Source organism: Pan paniscus, chromosome X (assembly GCF_029289425.2).
Source record: "Pan paniscus chromosome X, NHGRI_mPanPan1-v2.0_pri, whole genome shotgun sequence".
Taxonomy (NCBI): Eukaryota; Metazoa; Chordata; class Mammalia; order Primates; family Hominidae; genus Pan; species Pan paniscus.
In genome coordinates, this window is record NC_073272.2 from 123,500,940 (window position 1) to 123,522,742 (window position 21,803).

Sequence of the window (21,803 nt, forward strand, 5' to 3'; positions counted from 1 at the left end):
CCGCCTTCCGGGTTCACGCCATTCTCCTGCCTCAGCCTCCTGAGTAGCTGGGACTGCAGGTGCCTGCCACCACGCCCAGCTAATTTTTTTGTAATTTTAGTAGAGACGGGGTTTCACCGTGTTAGCCAGGATGGTCTCGATCTCCTGACCTCGTGATCCGCCCACCTTGGCCTCCCAAAGTGCTGGGATTACAGGCTTGAGCCACTGCGCCCGGCCTATTTATTGCTCGAGACAGAGTTTTGCTCTGTCACCCAGGCTGGAGTGCAGTGGTGTGATCTCGGCTCACTGCAGCCTCCACCTCCCGGGTTCAAGCAATTTTCCTGCCTCAGCCTCCCGAGTAGCTGGGACTATAGGCGTATGCCGCCATGCCTGGCTAATTTTTTGTATTTTAGTAGAGACAGGGCTTCACCGTGTTGGCCAGGCTGGTCTCGAACTTCTGAGCTCAGGCAATCCGCCCACCTCGGCCTACCAAAGTGCTAGGATTACAGGCGTGAGCCACCACGCTGGGCTGTTTTTATAATTTTAAATAGTTTTAAAAATAAAGAATATGCTACAGAGACTGTATGTGGCCCACAAAGCCTAACATATTTACTATCCAGTTCTTTACAGAAAGTTGGCCAACACTTGCTTTCTAGATCGTAGAGATGTGTTGGTCTAAAAGAGACCTTTAAGAAATCATCAAATCCAGGGGTCGGAATACCTTTCTGTAAAGTATTTTAATTCAACCCTGGCATTTGAGAAATGAGGACTCCGAGTTAGGGAATGGCTTGTTTTCTTAAAGTATAAGAGCTATGGGAGGTATTTTTATAGCTTAGGCATATAGGGAACCTTTTCACTGATTTTTTTGATGCCCCTACCCGCGCGTCCCCACCCCCCCACCAATACTGACAACTTTTGTTATAATGGGCTTCATTTCCATAGTTTTCATTAATTGAATTTTCATGATGACTAAATGTTGAAGGGAGGCCTAGAACAAGAATGAGATTGATAAACCTACTCCTAATGTTCAGAATTCCTTGTTCAGAGCACTGCAATGATTTCTAAGACTAACAATACAAATAAAATGTTGAAGTGAGTATAAGGTACATATTTGATAATGAGTTTGGTTATTCTTGCTGCCCACTTCAGTCTGCATCCAAAAGCTGCATAAGGGAGTAATATAAAACTTGGAGATAGCTACCTTGATTTACTACACCCTTGAGAATTCTCTGATTATACTTGAGAGATATTTTTGCAGTGTTTTTCAAACTTTGTTGATATTTTGAGGGCTTTTAAGTCTGTGATTTTATATTACTTTTCAAAATAGATTCAAATCAGTATTTTGTGTCATTGTTTCTGTTGGTCTTCCTACCAGATTAAGATTCATGTAACATTTACTGAACTCCTTTTAACATAATTTTTTCATTTTACAGTGATAATAATAGCTGACATTTTTTGACTTTATTATATGCTGGGTATGTTGCTAAGTACTTTGTGTTTTCATTATCACAGCAACTCTATGGGGTAGGCACAGTTTTATCCTCACTTTACAAATTAGAAAAACATCACTGAAACATAGTGTGGTTAAGTAATTTGCCTAAAATCACTCAGCTAATAGTAGCAGAAATTTGCACCCACAGAGTCTGTCTGTCTGCAGAGGCTATGCTGCTAACTACTATGTCATGTGAGGCATGGTAGTATACTTGAAAAAATGGACACCACAAAGAGGCTGTCACAGTTATATCATTTTGTTATAAGTGGATGGAATTCTTTAGGGCAAGTTTAAGCATGTTATGTACCCTATCAGCTACTTCTACTGTAGCTGTGTTTTGAACTCTCAAGGATAGTGATATAACTTAACCACCTCGTATTTTTTATGCAGACTTGTAAAAAAGGCAAAAAGGGCCCAGCAGAAAAGGGCAAAGGTGGAAATGGAGGAGGAAAACCTCCTTCTGGTCCAAACCGAATGAATGGTCATCACCAACAGAATGGAGTGGAAAACATGATGTTGTTTGAAGTTGTTAAAATGGGCAAGAGTGCTATGCAGGTAAGATTTATGTTGTTCTTCCCAGTTCATTTGTACATTTTAAACTTTAATGAGTTATATAGAGTGTAGCTCTGATTTTTCTAATTGCATTTTAAACATACACTACTTATTAGAAAAAAGCAACAAAATCATCAGAAAACTCTTGGGATGTATTTCTTCATATATAAGACTTTTGTGCTGTGTTTTGATTCATTTTCTGCTGCATGTTTTTTTCTTTTTTCTTATTTATTTTGTTTTATTTTATTTTTTTTGAGACAGAGTCTCGCTCTGTTGCCCAGGCTGGAGTACAGTGGCACAGTCTCGGCTCACCACAACCTCCACGTCCTGGGTTCAAGCGATTCTCCTGCCTCAGCCTCCCAAGTAGCTGGGATTACAGGTACAAACCACCATGCCTGGCTAGTGTTTTTTTTTTTTTTTTTTTTTTTTTGGTGGGTATTTTCAGTGGAGACGGGGTTTCACCATGTTGGCCAGGCTTGTCTCAAACTCCTGGCCTCAAGTAATCTGCCCTCCTTGGCCTCCCAAAGTGCTGGGATTACAGGCGGAAGCCACCATGCCCAGCCCATTATTTTTTATTATTATTATTATTTTTTTGAGATGGAGTCTCACTCTATTGCCCAGGCTGGAGTGCAGTGGCATGATCTCTGCTCACTGCAACCTCCGCCTCCTGGGTTCAGGCGATTCTCCTGCCTCAGCCTCCCGAGTAGCTGGGATTACAGGTGCCCACCACCATGGCTGGCTAATTTTTGGTTTTTAGTAGAGATGGGGTTTCACCATGTTGGCCAGGCTGGTCTCAAACTCCTGACCTTAAGTAATCCACCTGCCTCAGCCTCCCAAAGTGCTGGGATTACAGGCGTGAGCCACCACGCCCAGCCCCAACCCATTATTTTTTTTAATGGCCTAAGGTAAAAAATAATTTGGTCAAAAATATGCTGATGTAAACCATGGCTATGAGGTCTCAGTTTTCCCTGAATTTATATAGATGCCATTAAAATACGAAGTCTTCTACCCATATGGAATTCCTGGTTGAGTGACCTAATATAATTATTATCCACTTTAGTGGAATGAATTATTTTAGTTACTGTTGTCTATTACAAATTTTATTATTTGTGCTTGTTTCTTAGAAGAATAAAAAGTTGGAGGCATATTCATGTCGAATCATTCGAATTATGTTTTCTCTGCATACTTTTATGACAATAGAAGCATTTAGGCTTTCTAATGTTGGCTAAACCATTAGAAAGTGGAATAAATACAATACTCAAGGAGTATATATACTTAATAAAGTTTTAATTTAATTTATAAAAGCTACAGGAAATAGTTTTTTTTTTTTTAAATTTCAACTTTTAGATACAGGGATTACATATACAGGTTTGTACATGAGTATATTGCACCTAGGAAGTGAGGGTAGTATCCAGTGGGTAGTTTTTCAGTCCCCACCCCCTACCCCCAGTAGTCCGCAGTGTCTATGTTTTCCACATTTGTGTCCACATGTGCTCAATATTTAGCTTCCACTTACAAGTGAGAACATGTGGTATTTGGTTTTCTGTTCCTGCGTTAATTCACTTAGGATTATTGCCTCCAACTCTACCCATGTTGCTGTGAAAGACACAATTGCATTCTTTTTTATGACTGTGGAGAATAGTATTTCTTCATAGAAATAACTTTAATCAGTGATGGGTGCACATGAATGGTTATCTGAGAACTATCCGTTCAGGCTTTTTGTTAATAAAAAACTGACACAAATACCTTGTTTAGAAATATAGAATTAGCTTAATATGTGTGGTTTTATAAATAAAATGTATCAAATGAGGCTAATAAAGAACAGTTTTACATGTAAAATGTGAAAATACTTGTTAATTGTTTGAGCTTTCGCCAATTTTACAGAGCAAAGAACTTAAAAGGTGCCAGATTTATTCATACCATTCTAATGCACCTTTTTAAATCCGTTTATTAATGTTTGCTTGTATATCATGATTAGAGTGTGGATTCTTTTTCTTGTGTAATGTTTTAAATTACTGTTTTGAATATGTTTGGCTTTTAAAAAATAAATAATGTCTTATTATATTGCTGTACTGTGGTTTATTTAGTCATTCCCCAATTTTAAAAATTACTTTTCTCTCTCTAGTTCTCCTTTTGGGTTATTTTTATCAAGAGGATAAATTATTTCAGTTACATTGTATTGCATTTCATTACTTTCCTTCTTTTTTTTATATTATACATTTTCTCTAATATTTTGTTCTAAGTAGTTAAATGCACTAATCTTCTTTCTTCTGCTATCTTTTTAACATCAGTGTCTTAGTCCATTTGGGCTGCTATTAAAGAAACTAACATAGGCCAGGTGTAGCAGCTCACATAATCCCAGCACTTTGGGAGGCCAAGGTAGGTGGATCGCCTGAGGTCAGGAGTTGGAGACCAGCCTGCCCAACATGGTGAAACCCAGTCTCTACTAAAAATAAAAAAGTTAGCTGGGCTTGGTGGTGAGCACCTGTAATCTCAGCTACTCGGGAGGCTTAGGCAGGAGAATCACTTGAACCCTGGAGGCGTAGGTTGCAGTGAGCTGAGATCGCACCATTGCACTCCAGCCTGGGCAACAAGAGTGAAACCCTGTCTAAAAAAACAAACAAAAACAAAAAACCAACATAAACTAGAAAGCTTATAAAAAACAGAAATTTATTTCTTACAGTTTTGCAGGCTGCGAAGTTCAATATTAGGTGCCTACAGATTCATTATCTGGTGAAGGCCTGTTTTCTGGTTCATAGATGGCATCCTCTTACTGTGTCCTCACATGGAAGGGGCAAGGCAGCTCTCAGGGACCTTGTGATCTTATTGCCATCTATAGGCTCCACTTCTTAATACCATAACATTGACTACAGTTCAACATACAGTTTGAACACAAAACCCTTCAGACCACAGCTATGAGAAATCCTGACTCATAACCACAGCTAATTGGGCTATTCCATTTTTATCTAAAAATGAATATTTTGTTTATTTTTGTGTTGCTTATGGCTTGTCATATTAAGATTGTACCTCTATCTGTGCCATTTTTGTTTTCATTTTTTATTTTAAGATGAGGTTTCATTATGTTGCTCAGGCTGGACTTGAACTCCTGGGCTCAAGCAATCCTCCTGCCTCAGCCTCCCCAGTAAGTGGGACTACAGGCACATGCCATTGTGCCTAGCTTGTTTTTCTGTTTTGAAATGTGTTTCCCTCTTAAGAGAGAATGTCTGCACTATCTTTCCATTGATTTCCTGGAATCTTTTCAACAATTTTATTTTGTTATGTGTGTTCCCACTTGTGTTACCCTTTTAAGACCAAATTTGATGGAGGAAGTCCTCTGTTTAGAAACTTCCAAGGGTTCTTATCTAAAATTTCTAGCTCAGATTTCCTTATGCCATGTTTTCTGTCCTCCAGTCACAGTATATACTCTGCCCTTAGGCTTTTCTTTTTGTTTTTCTTGTTGTTTGCAATAGTTTTATTTTACTCCCCCCTTGCATATCAAATAGGACTGAGCAAATCAAATGTCAGTCTTCTGAAAAGCATTCTCAGACACTACTACTTTTCCTTTCCAATGTGTTTTTTACTCTTATCTTTTCATTATATAGCACTTATACTGTGCCTGACTTTGACTCTAGATTGCTAATTCTTTGATCAAGGATCATGTGTTATTCATTATTTTTGCGTTGCCAGGATATACCTATCTCAGTAGTTGTTGTTGTTGTTATTATTATTATTATTATCATCATTATTCGAGACAAGATCTCACTCTGTCACCCAGGCTGGAGTGCAGTGGCATGATCTCGGCTCACTGCAACCTCCGCCTCCCGGGTTCAAGTGATTCTCATGCCTCAGCCTCCCAAGTAGCTGGGATTACAGGTGCATGCCACCACGCCCAGCTAATTTTTGTTTGTACCTTTTGGTAGAGACGGAGCTTCATCATGTTGGCCAGGCTGTCTCTCTCAGTAATTATAAGTGATAGTCAATAAATGCAAGAATGGCTGTTGGTTTAAAACTAGTTGTTATGTTTTAAGAATGGAGAAAGTATGCGTGTGCCCCCTAATTTTATTATATAACAGATGTTGAATTTTGTTACATAAGTTCTCAGCATACTATTTGATTAAAAATTTTAAGCATATTTCAGTAGCTCGCATTATTTTTATTATAGCAGACTTATTTTCCTAGTGTAAACTCTACTTGATCTTAATGAATTACTTTTTAATGTGATGTAGTGGTCTCTTTGTAAGAGTTCATTGAATATTTTGCATCTTTATTGATGAGAGTAGCCATTGTTCCAGTTATCTATTGATGCATAACAAACCACCCCAAACTTAGTGATGTGAAACAACAATCATTTTATTATGCCTAATGATTCTTTGGGTCTGGAATTCAGACAGAACTAAGTGGAGATGACTTGTGTCTGCTTTATGATGTCAAGGGCCTTAGCTTGGACCATTTGAGTGCCTGGCACTAACACAGTTAGGGACTATAATCATTTGGAAGCTTCTTTACTCATGTTTAGTGCCTAGTCTGTAGTGATATGAAGGCTGGACTTAGCCAGAACTGTTAGCTGCATAACTACAAATGGCCTTTCTATGTGGCTACGGCTTCTTACAGTATGGCGTCTGGGTTTGGAGAGAATGTCCTGAGAGAAGTGTCCAGTTTGCTAGTGCTCCAAGAGACCAGTGCAGTTGCTGCCTGGCATTCTGTGACCTAATTTTGGAAGCATCACTGCATTCTATTCTAGAGAAGATGACATAGACCCTCTTACTGGGGAACAATGTCCAATAATTTGGGGCCATGTTTTAAAACTGTCACAGTCTCTATGATATATTCTTTTGCTGTTTATTGCCTATATCATATTTGGGAAAAATACTGAGCACATTTCTTTTGTAAATTATGTTGGTTAATATAAACAAGCTGTTGTAAATACAACAAAGTAGAAATTAAGTAAAGTTTTAGAATAATTCCAGTCAGTCTATCTGAACCAGGTATTTCTTAGATATTTTTCCTTGATTTATCTTTATTGTGTAATCATAGTATCTTTTTTGTACATTAGATTCTACATGTTTTAGTCATTGTTTGTACCTGGATTTCCTATTTATTGGTATATAACTTAGAAACATTTCCCTCTCCCAACCTTTTGTTTTTTATACTAGCTCTTGTTTATCATCTTGATTTTATTTAATTTGCTCTATTTAAAAAGTTTTGTTGTTGTTGTTTTTGTTTGTTTGTTTGTTTGGAGACAGAGTCTCGCTCTCTTGCTCAGGCGGGAGTGCAGTGGTGCGACCTCAGCTCACTGCAGCCTTCATCTCCCGGGTTCAAGTGATTCTTCTGCCTCAGCCTCCCGAGTAGCTGGGATTATAGGCATGCACCACCACACCCAGCTAATTTTTGTATTTTTAGTAGAGACGGGGTTTCACCATGTTGGCCTCTCGAACTCCTGACCTCAAGTGATCCGCTGGCTTCAGCCTCCCAAAGTGCTGGGATTACAGGCGTGAGCTACCGCACCCAGCCTTAAAATTGAAAATCAGTTTTGTCGTTGCCTCTCTTGCCCCCAAAGGAATAAAGTATTCATTTTATTTTTAGTTCTAGCCTATTTTCTTTTTTAAGAAATAACCGTATTGAGATATATTTACCATACTATAAAATTTACCCTTTAAAGTGCAAATTCAGAGTTGTACAGCCACCATTACAATATAATTTTAGAATATTTTATTTATTTTTATTATTATTTTTTGAGATGGAGTCTCACTCACTCTGTTGTCCAGGTTGGGGTACAGTGGCATGATCTTGGCTCACTGCAACCTCCATCTCCTGGATTCAAGTGATACTCCTGCCTCAGCCTCGCGAGTAGTTGGGATTACAGGCGTGCACCACCACGCCTGGCTAATTTTTGTATTGGTAGTAGAGACAAGGTTTTACCATGTCAGCCAGGCTGGTCTCGAACTCCTAACTTCAAGTGATCCACTCACCTCGGCCTCCCAAAGTTCTGGGATTATAGACATGAGCTAGCACACCTGCACTGTGTTGTCTTAATTATTTGAAATTCTCTCCTTTCTTTAATGTCACTGAGAAATCATAAGTAATTATACTTGATGGAATTGACTTCCATAGTTTCCACATTCTTTTCAATGCAAAATAAATAGAAGATTGATAGGTCATTTTGTGTTATCAGATAATTGTTTTACTGAATTCGATTCTATTTTATTATTGTTAAAATTGAACTTTAAATTTCAGTGTATAAGTATTTATATTAAAGTAATGTGATACTATATAATCTTGAATTTTATGACTTTATCAGACTTAATTGATTTTGAGAAAATTAGAAGAAGCTAATGATTTTATTTTTTTCCCTCTGCTGTAGTCGGTGGTAGATGATTGGATAGAATCATACAAGCATGACCGAGATATAGCACTTCTTGACCTTATCAACTTTTTTATTCAGTGTTCAGGCTGTAAAGGTAAGATATATTTATTTTGAAATCAGCAGCTCTCAAATAGTCACTTCGTTGTTCCACCTAAAGAGATGTTGTTAGCACTTTACATGGTAAATAACGCTAAGGCATTATTTGCATCATATCCATATAAAATTTGTAAGGAAAAAAGAGCAAAGGACAAAGTAAGAGAGAAAGTCTATTGACAAAGTTTTATTCATATGTGAAAGTTATCTAAAAACTTAGCAGTTTATAATTATTATGTTACTTTTATTAGATATATTTCCCACTTTCAGCATCTGGTTTTAGGAACAAAGAAATTGATAAGGGAGGAGGAAGATAATGAAGAGATACAGGTTCAGATGACAGGTAATCGTACAGTGTAGGGAGTAAAAAGTGCCATGAATAACAGTAAGTAAGCAAGCAAGCAAGTAAGTAAGTTACGTTAAGTAAGTTAAATAAGGTATTGATAAAACTGACATTTCTTCTAAAAGGTAAAGAAATTTTGTTGTGTGTAGTGGTGTCTTTAAAGTGTTTTTACTTTATTTTAAAAATATTTTGAACTGGGAAAGATGAAAGTACAAAATACAGAAATTTCTTCCCTAAGACAGAAGTATTTAGGACAAACATTTGGCAGGGGGACAAAATTATGTAAGTTGGGGAGTCATATATCCTCATATGGATCAATAAATGAGTCAGTCAAGATTACGGGCAGGTTCTGATGTATCTGGTGTCTCCCAATACTTAGCTCATCCTTGAAATTTCAGATGATGCCCGGGCAAATACATTTTATGGAGATTTCTGGGTTTTTTTTTTTTTTAATGAAAGTGGCATCAAAAACATTAGAGCATTAGAAATTGGGAGAGGAAGTTGCTTAAAAAATAGATATAAAACGTTAAGATGGTAAAGAATGATTTATTTAAACAAATGCAGAAACCGAATTGTAAGAAGCAATTCAATTCTGCAGTATTCCTTTAAAGATACCGTAATATCTTTGAAAAACAAGTAACATTGGTAGAGTTTGATCACAACATTCAGTGTAGTATGTGTATTAAATGTTTCCTGTCTGTGAGGCCTGAAAGATAGACAACTATATTAAATTCTTGAGCCTGTGATCTTTATAATGTCACTAAGGTGTTGAGAAATTTAAAAAATTGTCTTAATCATAGCATATAGAAAGCTGCCTAGTTTACTTCATTTGCCTAAAATAAAAGTAGCTTTAATTCAATATTAGAAAATTCAACTGACTTCTGCTCAGAGGAGATGTTGTCATGATGTTACTATGGTATCCTTGAGGTTCTGAACCAGATTGACTGTTTAAAGATGAGCTATACTAAAATTATTTTTCCCTATATCCAGTCATTTTTTTCTAGGGTAGGATGGATATAAGTACCTGCTTGTTTTGTCATATAATCAAGGGCTATGTCCTTTCTCATTAGGCTCTTTGCAAATGGAAGGTTGAGTGCAGACAGCTGAACAGATGCCAGAAATAACGTAATGAGTTGAAATTTTAAATCTTAAGTCTCCCCTTTTATTTATTTATTTATTATTATTATTATTATTATTATTATTATTATTATTATTTTATGAGAGAGAGTCTTGTTCTTTCATCCAGGCTGGAGTGTAGTGTCGTGATCATGGCTCACTGCGGCCTTGACCTCCTGGGCTCAGGTGATCCTCCCACCTTAACCTCCTGAATAGCTGGGACTACAGGCTCACGACAACACGCCCAGCTAATTTTTTGTTTCTGTTTTTATTTTTTGTGGACATGGGGTTTTGCCATGTTGCCCAGGCCGCAAGTGATCCTCTTGCCTCATCCTCCGAAGTAGCTGGGGCTACAGGCGTGCACCACCATGCCCAGCTAGTTTTTATTTTTCGTAGAGACAGATCTGGGCCCAGGCTGATCCTCAATCTCCTAAACTCAGGCAGTTGTCCCACCTCAGCCTCCAAAGTGCTGGGATTACAGGCATGAGCCACCTTCCTGGCATGAGTTTGTTTGTTTGTTTGTTTGTCTGTTTTTGGCATGAGTTTCTTTCTTTCTTTTTTTTTTTTTTTAATTTAATTTTTTTTTGTAGAGACAGGTCTTTCTCTGTTGCCCAGGCTGGTCTCAATCTCCTAGCCTGAAGTTGTCCCACCTTGGCCTCCCAAAGTGCTGGAATTACAGGTGTGAGCCACCCCTCCCACCTGAGTTTCTTAATTAGGCTTCTGAGTTGTAGTTTTTTTTAAAACAAGGCCGCAGAGCATGTTCCCTTTGTCAAATTCATTCCTTTTTTGGCATCAGTTTGTTTACAAATCAGGAGCTTGCTAACTCAACATTTGGACCTTGTCACAAGTGAGTTTGTCAAGATTTCTAAAAACTTAAGGTGTTGAAAACTTAAATTGTAAGGTTAATTTAAGCACTGCTGTAATATTTATCTTAGAATCAGGCAATCTCCATGAAGGGGAATTTACTATATAATGAAAGATAAAGCCATTAATTACTTATACACACAAAATTATTTTAATATAATTCTTTTATAAATGACTTAGAAACTTCTTTAAGTATACTTATTGTAATTTAACATTTCCTGCAGACCCAAAGTTGTTATAAGCATCAGTTATTTTTCTACAATACATTGATGGCTTCTGTAGCTGTTGAAGCATGGAGGGATGTTTAACTCTATGCTGCTCCTGACTGCTCCGTTGGTGATTCTGTGGCCAGTGTTTTCTTCTTTTTTTCCTAGTCAGCTGTCACTTTTCTTTTTTTCTTTCTCTTTTCTTTTAAAATAGAGATAGGGTCTTGCTATATCACTTTTAGATTTACCGGATTTTAGCAGTCTTGCTAAAAATGTCCCCCACATTTTTAAGGCAGCAGGCTCTGGCCTTATGTCCTAATGGTGGCTTCATACCTGCCTCAAGAGTTAAATGAATGGAGTTTGTGATAGCTACTTTCTTTTCTGCTCTGAGGTCCTTTTCTGCTTGTTTTTGGGTTTCTGGATGTCTTGTGGTTTATGAGACGGGGGAGGAGCTTTAGAAATGAGGGATTGTTGAAAAGTATGCAGTATGTTTGCTTTGAGATATATTTATATGTAAATGTTAATTTCACAGAAATGTTCAGGCCATTAGTTACTTTTCGTTCTCTAGCATTCCCAGGTATACAGCACCTGGGTATGAAGTATGGGAAGATTTTGAAGAGAGATACGTGATTCTAGATTAAAAACAAAAGCCTTTCAAAAGGTTTTTGAGAGTGTATGTTTTCTCTTCTCCTCTTCTCTCTCTTTTTTTTTTTTTTTTTTTTTGTGAGACAGAGTCTCACTCTGTTGCCCAGGCTCTGGAGTGCAGTGGTGTGATCTCGGCTCACTGCAACCTCTGCCTCCCAGATTCAAGCGATTCTCCTACCTCAGCCTCCCGAGTAGCTGCGATTACAGGCATGCCCAGCTAATTTTTGTATTTTTAGTAGTGACAGGGTTTCACCATATTGGCCAGGCTGGTCTTGAACTCCAGACCTCAAGTGACTCGCCCGCCTCAGCCTCCCAAAGTGCTAGGATTACAGGCATGAGCCACCGCACCCGGCCAAGAGTGTGTTTCTTTAGCCAGAGAAATGGTGCTTTCTCCTGAGTTCATCAACTTTTTAAAACAATCATTTGTTTTTTTTTTTTTTTAAGTTGCGGTAAGTAAGGATTCTTCTAGGGTACCACTAGAAATTAATCTCACCCAGATAAGAGGGAGGCAGCATGATTTAGGTGAATAGTCTCAGACAAATTATTTAATTTCTTTTAGCCTTAGCCTAAGCCTTAGTTTCCTCATCTTTGAAGCTGGGATTATGGATTTACAGCTATGTATATACACAGGCGCGCGCACACACACAGATGCATGCATATACAAAATATTGCTCTGGTCAATTGAAAAAAATCTATGTTAATTATATCTAGTTCTTATTTATAAATCTCATCTTCTTGTACCAAGACATTCTTCTTTTAGATATTACTATATTTATGGTATTTCTAGTGAGAAGACTAGTAAGCAAATAATTCAACAATAAAAACAGGATTTTGAAAATCTAGTATTTACATTGATTACCCCTGCCCCCATCTCTCTCTTTCTCAGTCTGATGCCCCATCAGTGGAAGTTCATGTATCTCTTCTTACTGCACACTAGAAATTTCCTTTCTGATGTTTGGTCTCCACCTGACTAATGTTTTACTACTTCTAATGTGTACCTTTTCTTTTTTCCTCTCCCATCCTCCTGTGTAAGATTCTAAAGGTCCTTATCAAATTGTTTCTCTTTGACATAGTTCTTTATTTTCTAACTTATAACGTGTGGTTTTTCTGGTGGGTATGGAGTGGAGGTGGAGTCAGAGCTATAGCATTTGGCATTTCCACACATCAGGGCTTTGATTATGTACTACTTTTGACAGCTTCTTTTTCTTTTTGGTATTCTTTAGTTTTAACTTTTAACTAGATTACAGGCATCTAGGTGGGCAGGAACTACAATCTACTACTTAGTTCTTTTAGAGGATATTAGGATGTAGTTACTTTACATGCAATAGTGCTTAATAGAGAGACTTGACTAAAGTGAACTCTAGCTATTACTCTTTTCCTTATCTTCAGCTTCATCCCCAAGGTTTTAAGTGTTATACTAGATGTTGTCTCACTCTTGATAACATATGGTTTATGTTAAAGAGACAAAGCCAATATAAATATTACAGCATGAGTAAAGTGAGTCAGGTAGAAATGGCCAAAGTTAATTGTGTTAGGAAAAAAGATATCTGTCAGAAGTATGGGGCTGTTTTCTTGTGCATACTGAGAATAGATAGCATTTGTTTGTGCTTTATTTATAGATTAGTGTATCATGGTAAAGATTATTAGATGATGGTTGAAGAAGTATGCCTTTTATTGTGTGACCATAGACTTCTTAGTGTTAGAGACTTACTTGGAAGTTTTCTTTATTTTTTTATCACACCATATATTAACTTCTGACATTTGCAAATTTCAGGAGTTGTCACAGCAGAAATGTTTAGACATATGCAGAACTCTGAGATAATTCGAAAAATGACTGAAGAATTCGATGAGGTAACTTATTACCTTAAGTGTTTTGATAACTTATGCATGTTTATCTTGACTTATTTTTGAAAGTATTATTAAATTGTAAGTATTAAGCTGGGCATGGTGGCTCATGCCTGTAATCCCACACTTTCAGAGGCCGAGGCAGGCGGATCACCTGAGGTCAGGAGTTCGAGACCAGCCTGACCAATATGGTGAAACCCTGTCTCTGCTAAAAATAGAAAAAAATTAGCCGGGAGTCGTGGTGTGTGCCTGTAGTCCCAGCTACTTGGGAGGCTGAGATAGGAGAATTGCTTGAACCTGGGAGGCGGAGGTTGCAGTGAGCCGAGCTCTCGCCACTGTACTCCAGCCTGGGCTACAGAGTGAGACTCCATCAAAAAAAAGAAAAGAAAAAAAAAATTGTAAGCATTAATGTTGTAAATAAGAGCTTTGGCATTAGATTTAATCAAATGATGCCTGTGCGACCTTTGGCAGGTTGTTGTCTTAGTGTCAGTTGTTTTTTTTTTTTCTTTTTTCCTGAGACAAAGTCTCACTCTGTCGCCCAGGCTGGAGTGCAGTGGCATGATCTCACTGCAACCTCTGCCTCCTGGGTTCAAGAAATTCTCCTGCCACAGCCTTCCAAGTAGCTGGGATTACAGGCACCCACCACCCCGCCTGAATAATTTCTGTATTTTTAGTAGAGACATGGTGGGGGGTGGTGGGCGGTGTGGGTTTACCATGTTGGCCAGGCTGGTCTCGACCTCATGACCTCAAGTGACCCGCCCACCTTGGCCTCCCAAAGTGCGGGGATTACAGCAGGTAGGCGCCACTGCATCTGGCCAGTATCAATTTCATTATCTGTAAAATGGGCCTAATAGTACTTTACTCATAAGGCTGTTACGAAGATTGAATTGAGTAATGTTTGAAAATTGCTTAACATTTTATGGTTCCCAGAACATAGCAAGGACTTAATAAATGGTAGTTATTATTGACAAAAATGAAAATGTCAAGGAAGAGTATAAGAACATATCCTGGAATGTTGTAAAAGGAAGGTTTCAGCAATATTTAGGGAACCTGATAGCTAGGGCAAAGGAGTATATAGATATTTTTATTGTTTAAAAACTCTTAAGAACAACAAAGATTACATATTAGTTTAGACTGAGTTGTCCCCCCCTTACCTCCCTAGGGCTAGATTGAGTTGATTATTTCATTGAGCTCTTTGAAGTATTGTTACCAATAAATACATACATAGATTTACTATAAATTAAGCTTCTTCAAGGAAGGGATTTGGGTTTGTTTGGGTCACGGCTGTATTTCAGCACCAGTACTTTTACTCTTCCAAAATTTTTCGCTGTGGGTTTTCAAGTAGAAAATGTTGTCTGATTTGAGTTTTATTTGGTCTTTTTTTTCTTGCTTACTCTGATGAAGGAGCTTTGAACTATTATTCTAAAAGATAGATGAGTTAAAATGGCTTTGATGATCGCTAAGTGCTATTAATCACTCCCCAAGTAGTTGAGAAGTAATTTTGAATAGTGGCATTTTTTACCCTTTTAATATTGAGTGTTTTAGTGAGAACTTTCTCACTAAAAGGGAACAACTATTTGAGATAATTGTCCTGAAATATGATTTGAAAATGTCAGCAAACCAAGTTGCTAACAATTAAGATGCTATATTTCAATATAGTCACTAAATTAGCTAATCAGAAAATACCAAAAAAACTTTTTTTGTGGAATATCAGGACCTTATTCTCAGATGAGACGCAACTGCACTTACGTGTGACATGACTTAAGATTTTAAAAAATGTTCTGTTGACAAAAATTAATTTTTAAAATTTACTGAACTGAATTACCTTACATCTCTAGGATACTCTTGTCAGAGACCGTTACTTTTAGATGTTCTATATGGTATTGGTCTCTGCTTTTATTTCTAAGTACTTCATTATTTTTAATGATGTGTGGAGAATCTCAGTTTACCCTGAGACTAGAGAATGCCCTCTTGTTGTGCAAAGGAAAACCAGAGTACCAGTCTTCCAAGGCAATACTAGCTACATTTCCATTTCTTTAAAAAATTATGATTGTTTATATCTGTTGACTGTGTGATGTATTTGAAGCTAATAACATATTTCTAATGTTTTGTTGATTTATACATCATACATTTTATTTGAGAGTATAATTTCCATCATTTTGAATCCATTTAAAAATATAATTTTGGTTTGGTTTGGGTTTGCTTTTGCTTTATATCTGTGCTTATCACAAGGATGTTTTGTTTTGATGAGGGAGGCTTTTAAAATTTTTAACCTGAGTAATTGGTATATATTTTCATTGATTAAAGTGAATTCAGAATATCTATCTTGATCTTAAATAAAGAGCTGAAGTGTTCAGAGGTACCCCTACCTTTATATATTGTTCTCTTGCCTACTTTGAGGATTTATTGGAGAAGAAAGGTGAGATAAAGATACCTTTTCATGCTTTTGTCTAGGGTATTTCAAAAGCAAGTGATATGTTAAGTCATGCATTCTAAATGAAATTGCTGTTTTAAATTTTTGTTTTAGGATAGTGGAGATTATCCACTTACCATGGCTGGTCCTCAGTGGAAGAAGTTCAAATCCAGTTTTTGTGAATTCATTGGCGTGTTAGTACGGCAATGTCAATATAGTATCATATATGATGAGTATATGATGGATACAGTCATTTCACTTCTTACAGGATTGTCTGACTCACAAGTCAGAGCATTTCGACATACAAGCACCCTGGCAGGTCAGTATTTAGAAATATTTTCTGCATATTGTCTTAGATTTGAGATGAAAAAGATTCTCATTTAAAGAGAAAGGAAATAACAGAGATACAAATTAATTTTATTTATAAAGTGACCACTAAGAGGACACTCCCCCATCCCTCCTGCGAATTCCTGGAAATGGGATGATAATTTCAGTTTTGATTTTGTGAAGGTATACTATAACTAGTATTTGGTGATTTTCTTGTATACTATGCATACTGTGCCACAGCAGGGGAGAATTGGACAATAGGTATGTGTTGGGTTCTTGAAAAATACTATGCCACAGCAAGGGAAAATTGGACTATAGGTATGCATTGGATTATTGAAAAATACCATGCCACAAGAAGGGAAAATTGGATGATAGGTATGTATTGGGTTTTTGAAAGATATGTTACCAGGGAAGATATTGACAGCAGATTTGGAGATATCATCACAGTCATTTTGGATATGTGATCCTGATGGCCATATAGTCTGTCTTTGGTGTGCGTTGCCTCTCCAGGTAGGATGGCCCCTACTAGATGATGCCTGTTCTTTCAGTCACACTGCAAAAAATTGATTTTTCTTATGTTTCTGGGTAACTTTAGGCTGGGGCAAATTCTTTGATCTTTAAAGTTTAATGAAATAAGGTATATTTTTATACCTCATAAAATCTGTTAGTTCCTCTTTTGTGCTTAAGGTAAAATTGGTGATACACTGTTATTGAATTTGTTGCTTTTGAGTTTCAATAAATAAAATAGGCATTAATTGTTATGATAGTATTCTGAATCTTCTGAATCTTAATGATATTTTGATTTTTAACTAAAAAAACTTTATATTCTCTGTTGGTTTGTTTTTTATTTATAAGATTTTCTCAAAGAATTAAATCTATGATTAAAGATATGCTTCTACGTCCTTCATTATTAAAGAGAAAATGCAGTTTCCCATATGTTGTTTTTGTTTTTAGATTTGAAGTCAGAAAATATGAATGTGATCTTGCTTTATGCACTTGTGGTAGCAATGTCAATAACTTGATGGCTAAAGTAAATTAAAACAAGGATTATGGTGCAAGATGGATACTTTTAGATCAGAGTGACAGACTGGTTTGCTGGGAGCATGAAATTAACTTAGAGCAGAAAATTGGGAAATCTTTCTTTAAGAGAGCCAATAGCCACAAATTTAAGATGTAGTTTTATTGTTGTTGTATCATGCAATGCACCAAGTCTGAGAAGTAGTCTGGAGTAAGCTAAAGAAAGCAAAAAGTGATCAGATCTTTCAGTTAATAAATTTTAAATCCCAGGCAATAAGAATCTTGTATCAGGAGTAAGAGTTTAGTAACAGAAGGTAGAGATCTGGAGGAAGTTTTATGAAAAAGCACTTTAATTAAGTCACATTTTGCCCTTTGTTCTTTTGACTTTCCATGGAGATCTGTTCACAATTTCATCAGTCATGTTATAGAGTAAAATGAAAGGAAAGCAAATACTGATAAAATTCCTCAACATTTTCATAAAATATAATTTGATGTAAAGCCATCAAGTTCCTTTTAATTACTGAATAGCTAAATAATTTCTGTGTGAACTAAAATTTACTTTAGAAGGTGAATCATGATCTATGAAAATGATTATTTTAGAGGACATATTATAGAATAATGGGATTTAAGGATAGACTGGAGTCAGATTGCCTTGGTTTGAATCCTGGTTTGACTGCTTATATGAACTGAGGCAAATTTTAAAATTTCCCTGAGCTTCAATTTTGCCGTGAATGAAATGGGTATAATACTTACCTTTGAGAGGGCCATTGTGAGGGTTAGGAGATAATTCCTGAAAAGTTATTTTATTTTATGTTATTTTATTGTTGTCATTTGTAGCAGCTGCATCTTTCTTTTGTTAGAAGCAGATTAGCTCATTTCTGCTTAATATTTGTATTTGATCTTAAATTGTAAATTTTTGTGTCTGTTAGATTAGTTTCACCATACTTTTACTCTTTAAAAATAGCTATGAAGTTGATGACAGCTTTGGTGAATGTGGCACTAAATCTTAGCATTAATATGGATAATACACAAAGACAATATGAAGCAGAACGGAATAAAATGATTGGAAAACGAGCCAATGAGAGGCTAGAACTCCTGCTACAAAAGCGGAAAGAGGTAAACTTTTATATTGAATATTTAGGCTATTGTGTGACCAACTTGGTCACCATTAATTAGGATATAACTTTGCTAGTGGCTCAGATAATTGTTTTTGAAATATTTAAATGTAAATAACATTTCAAACTATTTGCCCAACAAAATTCTGATGAATATCCGTGCCAACAATACTGTTTTCGTATTTTCAACCTGCGTGGACTAGTATTAAGAGTGGCTTTAAGTAAGGGGACTGGGGTTAGTCTGACAAGTTGTCTTAAGCTTTAGTATTATTCATCTCTACGGTGAAAAACCTTTTGTCAGGATGAAAAGAGATTTCACAATTAAAATCACTTTGGAAAATAAAATCACTTTGAAAAATAACATAAGCTGTTTATTGGCATCTAAATCAGTGTTTTTTATACAGTAGAAGGCATTTGTTTAACATTAATGACTGACCACCAAATTCAACTCTGAATGAGGAAAATAATTTTTTCAGCCTTATGCGAAATAACAGTAAATAAAATCTTTTGATGCTGCGGCTGTAATTTAAATTCTTTCTTCATTGGTGATAAAATATTTTGCTATCTCATAATGGAGATGTTTGTTTTCATATCAAATAGGCAAAGTCTGATTTTTCAAAAATATTAGTAATGCAGTTGAGTTCAGTAGTTATCATGGTTATCTACGAATTATTGACCTGATCTTGAAGTTTTTTTGGGGAGGGGAATTAGTAGCTAATTTTAAATTGGTTATTTCTGAAATAGTTAATAACTTTAAAACATATCCAGACTCAAGAATTAACTAAGAAAAATCCTGATCATATTTCACCCATGTCTAAATTCCTCATATTTTTCATATAATTTGAAATAAAGTGTTGATACTTTTTCCCTTTAATTTATGTATATGCTATATAGTAAGTGATATGTAGTAACAAACTACATTACAGATTTCTTTACAGTGTTTTTTTTGGAGGCAGAATCTCACTCTGTCTCCCAGGCTGGAGTACAGTGGCACTGTCTCAGCTAACTGCAACCTCTGCCTCCCAGGTTCAAGCTCCTGCCTCAGCCTCCTCAGTAGCTGGAATTATAGGCTTGTGCCACCATGCCTGGCTAATTTTTGTATTTTTAGTAGAGTCGGGGTTTCGCCATGTTGGCCAGGCTGGTCTCGAACTCCTGACCTCAAGTGATCCGTCTGTCTTGGCCTCCCCGAGTGCTGAGATTACAGGCATGAGCCACTGCACCCGGCCTTCTTTACAGTTCTTTAGTGGAAATTTATGAGCATTAGAAAAACAATCTATTAGCTAAATATTAAAATCCCAATCAAATATTTCAGGTATTAAGGGACTTTATCTACCTGGTAATATAACTGTTAATTTTTCTATATGGTTACTGTTGTCTAGTATAATTCAAAATTCCCCAAAATACTGGGGAATTCTGCTTTTTTTGTGCTTGTAACAACTTACAGGTGTTCATTTGGTTGTCTTCCTTTACAATTGAAAAGAAATGATGTGTTTTTTTACAGCTTCAGGAAAATCAAGATGAAATAGAAAATATGATGAATGCAATATTTAAAGGAGTGTTTGTACATAGATACCGGTAAGTTGTGACAGTTTTTTTCATAAATAGCATTATGTAATTTCTACTCAGCAAGTTTGCATATTTCGTGGTGTAGGGAATCTAAATTAGCAGGAAGAATGTTATAGTAAAATCAATGTTAGACTCTATTAGTGCCACTGAGTCACTCTGGGCAAGTTATTTAACTCATGTGAGTTTGGTGTTTCCCATCTGAAAAATGGGATAATGCTGTGCTTGACTTGCAGCCAGTAGAAGTTACTGCTATTTGGAGTTGGGCTACACAATACTTAATTGCCTTTGGATGCACTATGTTAGTAGAGCCTGCACGTGCTGACTCCTGACTCTCTTCCCTTCCATTGAATATCAGTGGGAACAATTGGATAGGTTAAAGTGAGATATTTTCTTTTGCTGTTTTGAATGAACAGAGGAAAGAAATAGTAATCTTATAAATTTATGCTGTAACCTATTCTTAAATTTTGGTAGTATTTTTATTCAGCTTCCACATATCCTCAACTTGGCAGTTACTGAATCAGGTTAATGCTTACTTTTTGTAATGTCTCCATGTCCATTCTTACCTTTTCACTTCTATTGTCACCATTACCTTAGTCTGTTTCCTCATTCTCATGCCTAGAGATTATTGCAGTTTTGCCAAAATATCCTTTTATTGTGTTATTCCTCTGCCTTCAATGACTCACCAGTACTTACAAGATGAATTTAAAATCATTTATTCTAACATTCAAATCCCAGTTGAGCTTGACCTCAGTGTAATGTATAAATAATTCTTACCGGAAATTACGCTCTAGCCAGACAAGTGTGCCTGCTGTCTTCTGAACACACCATGCCCAGCAGGTGTGAGCAAAGGCTGGGATATGGTATGGTATAAAAGGTGGGGATGGGATTTTGTTTGTAGTTTATATAATTTTAAATGTTTATGTGTTGATAATTATGCTTTGCCACCTAAGCTTTTGGCATTCAGGCCCATGCTTCATTTCTATTTTTTAATCCCTAGTAATAAGATAGTGTCATATTCATAGTAGATCTGAAGTACTTGGCATCTCTTGAATAAACCATAAGTTTTGTGGTATATTGGCACTAATTATGCATCGTTTTTCCTTCCTCCATTCAGTGATGCGATAGCTGAAATTCGAGCTATTTGCATTGAAGAGATTGGCATTTGGATGAAGATGTATAGTGATGCCTTTCTTAATGACAGTTATTTAAAATATGTTGGTTGGACTATGCATGATAAGGTAAGATGTGCCCTTCAGACTGCTTCTTTCTACACATCGGCGTGGCTGTCTGCACCTCTCATTCATGAGTTATCTCCCAGTATGTATACCTGGTGACACATTTCTGGAAGCCTCCCCTTTATTCTTTTCTGTCTTCTCTGTAAAAACTTATTTTCTATCACATAAAGTCTGCTAGATATTTTTGAATCCTGGCCACTGATTTAACCATTAATGGTGAATCATTTTTTTGCTGAAATATTACAGTCATGAAGGTAGTAGGAGTGAGGCATTTCTTAGGGCACGAAGAAGAACCATTACGCTGTTGTTATCTGAGAGCTATATACTTAAAAAAAAATTCTTCAATTTTGATCCTCTCTTTTGACAAACCTGTATCTTAGCCAGATTATACCTTACTACTTGGTTTCTGACCTTTTTAATATGTTTTCATTAAATTACCATTCTCTTAGGCTGCCTCTTCACTTGCCTTGAAGAAATTGATTGTATATAATTCTTTCCAAACATTACTTCCCATAGTGGAAAATATACTGTGACACATGCTTCTATTGTTTTTCACAATAGATTTGTTCTGAACAAATTTTCAAAAATTATCCTTTGAACTACAGAAATAGTAACCCCATAGGTATTTAGT

At 36.4% G+C, this 21,803-nt stretch overlaps 1 protein-coding gene across 16 annotated transcripts in view; it reads left to right on the top strand.

Moving 5' to 3' along the window:
• Positions 1 to 21,803, top strand: part of STAG2 (STAG2 cohesin complex component) — a 143,488-nt gene that overhangs the window by 70,148 nt on the left and 51,537 nt on the right. For all 16 annotated transcript variants that reach the window (XM_003823123.5, XM_055106878.2, XM_008976723.5 and 13 more), the window contains 7 exons: positions 1,862 to 2,026; positions 8,385 to 8,481; positions 13,429 to 13,505; positions 16,027 to 16,231; positions 18,221 to 18,372; positions 19,873 to 19,946; positions 21,052 to 21,175. In XM_003823123.5, coding sequence (XP_003823171.1) covers positions 1,862 to 2,026; positions 8,385 to 8,481; positions 13,429 to 13,505; positions 16,027 to 16,231; positions 18,221 to 18,372; positions 19,873 to 19,946; positions 21,052 to 21,175 — 894 coding nt within the window. The remainder of the gene's footprint in view (positions 1 to 1,861; positions 2,027 to 8,384; positions 8,482 to 13,428; positions 13,506 to 16,026; positions 16,232 to 18,220; positions 18,373 to 19,872; positions 19,947 to 21,051; positions 21,176 to 21,803) is intronic.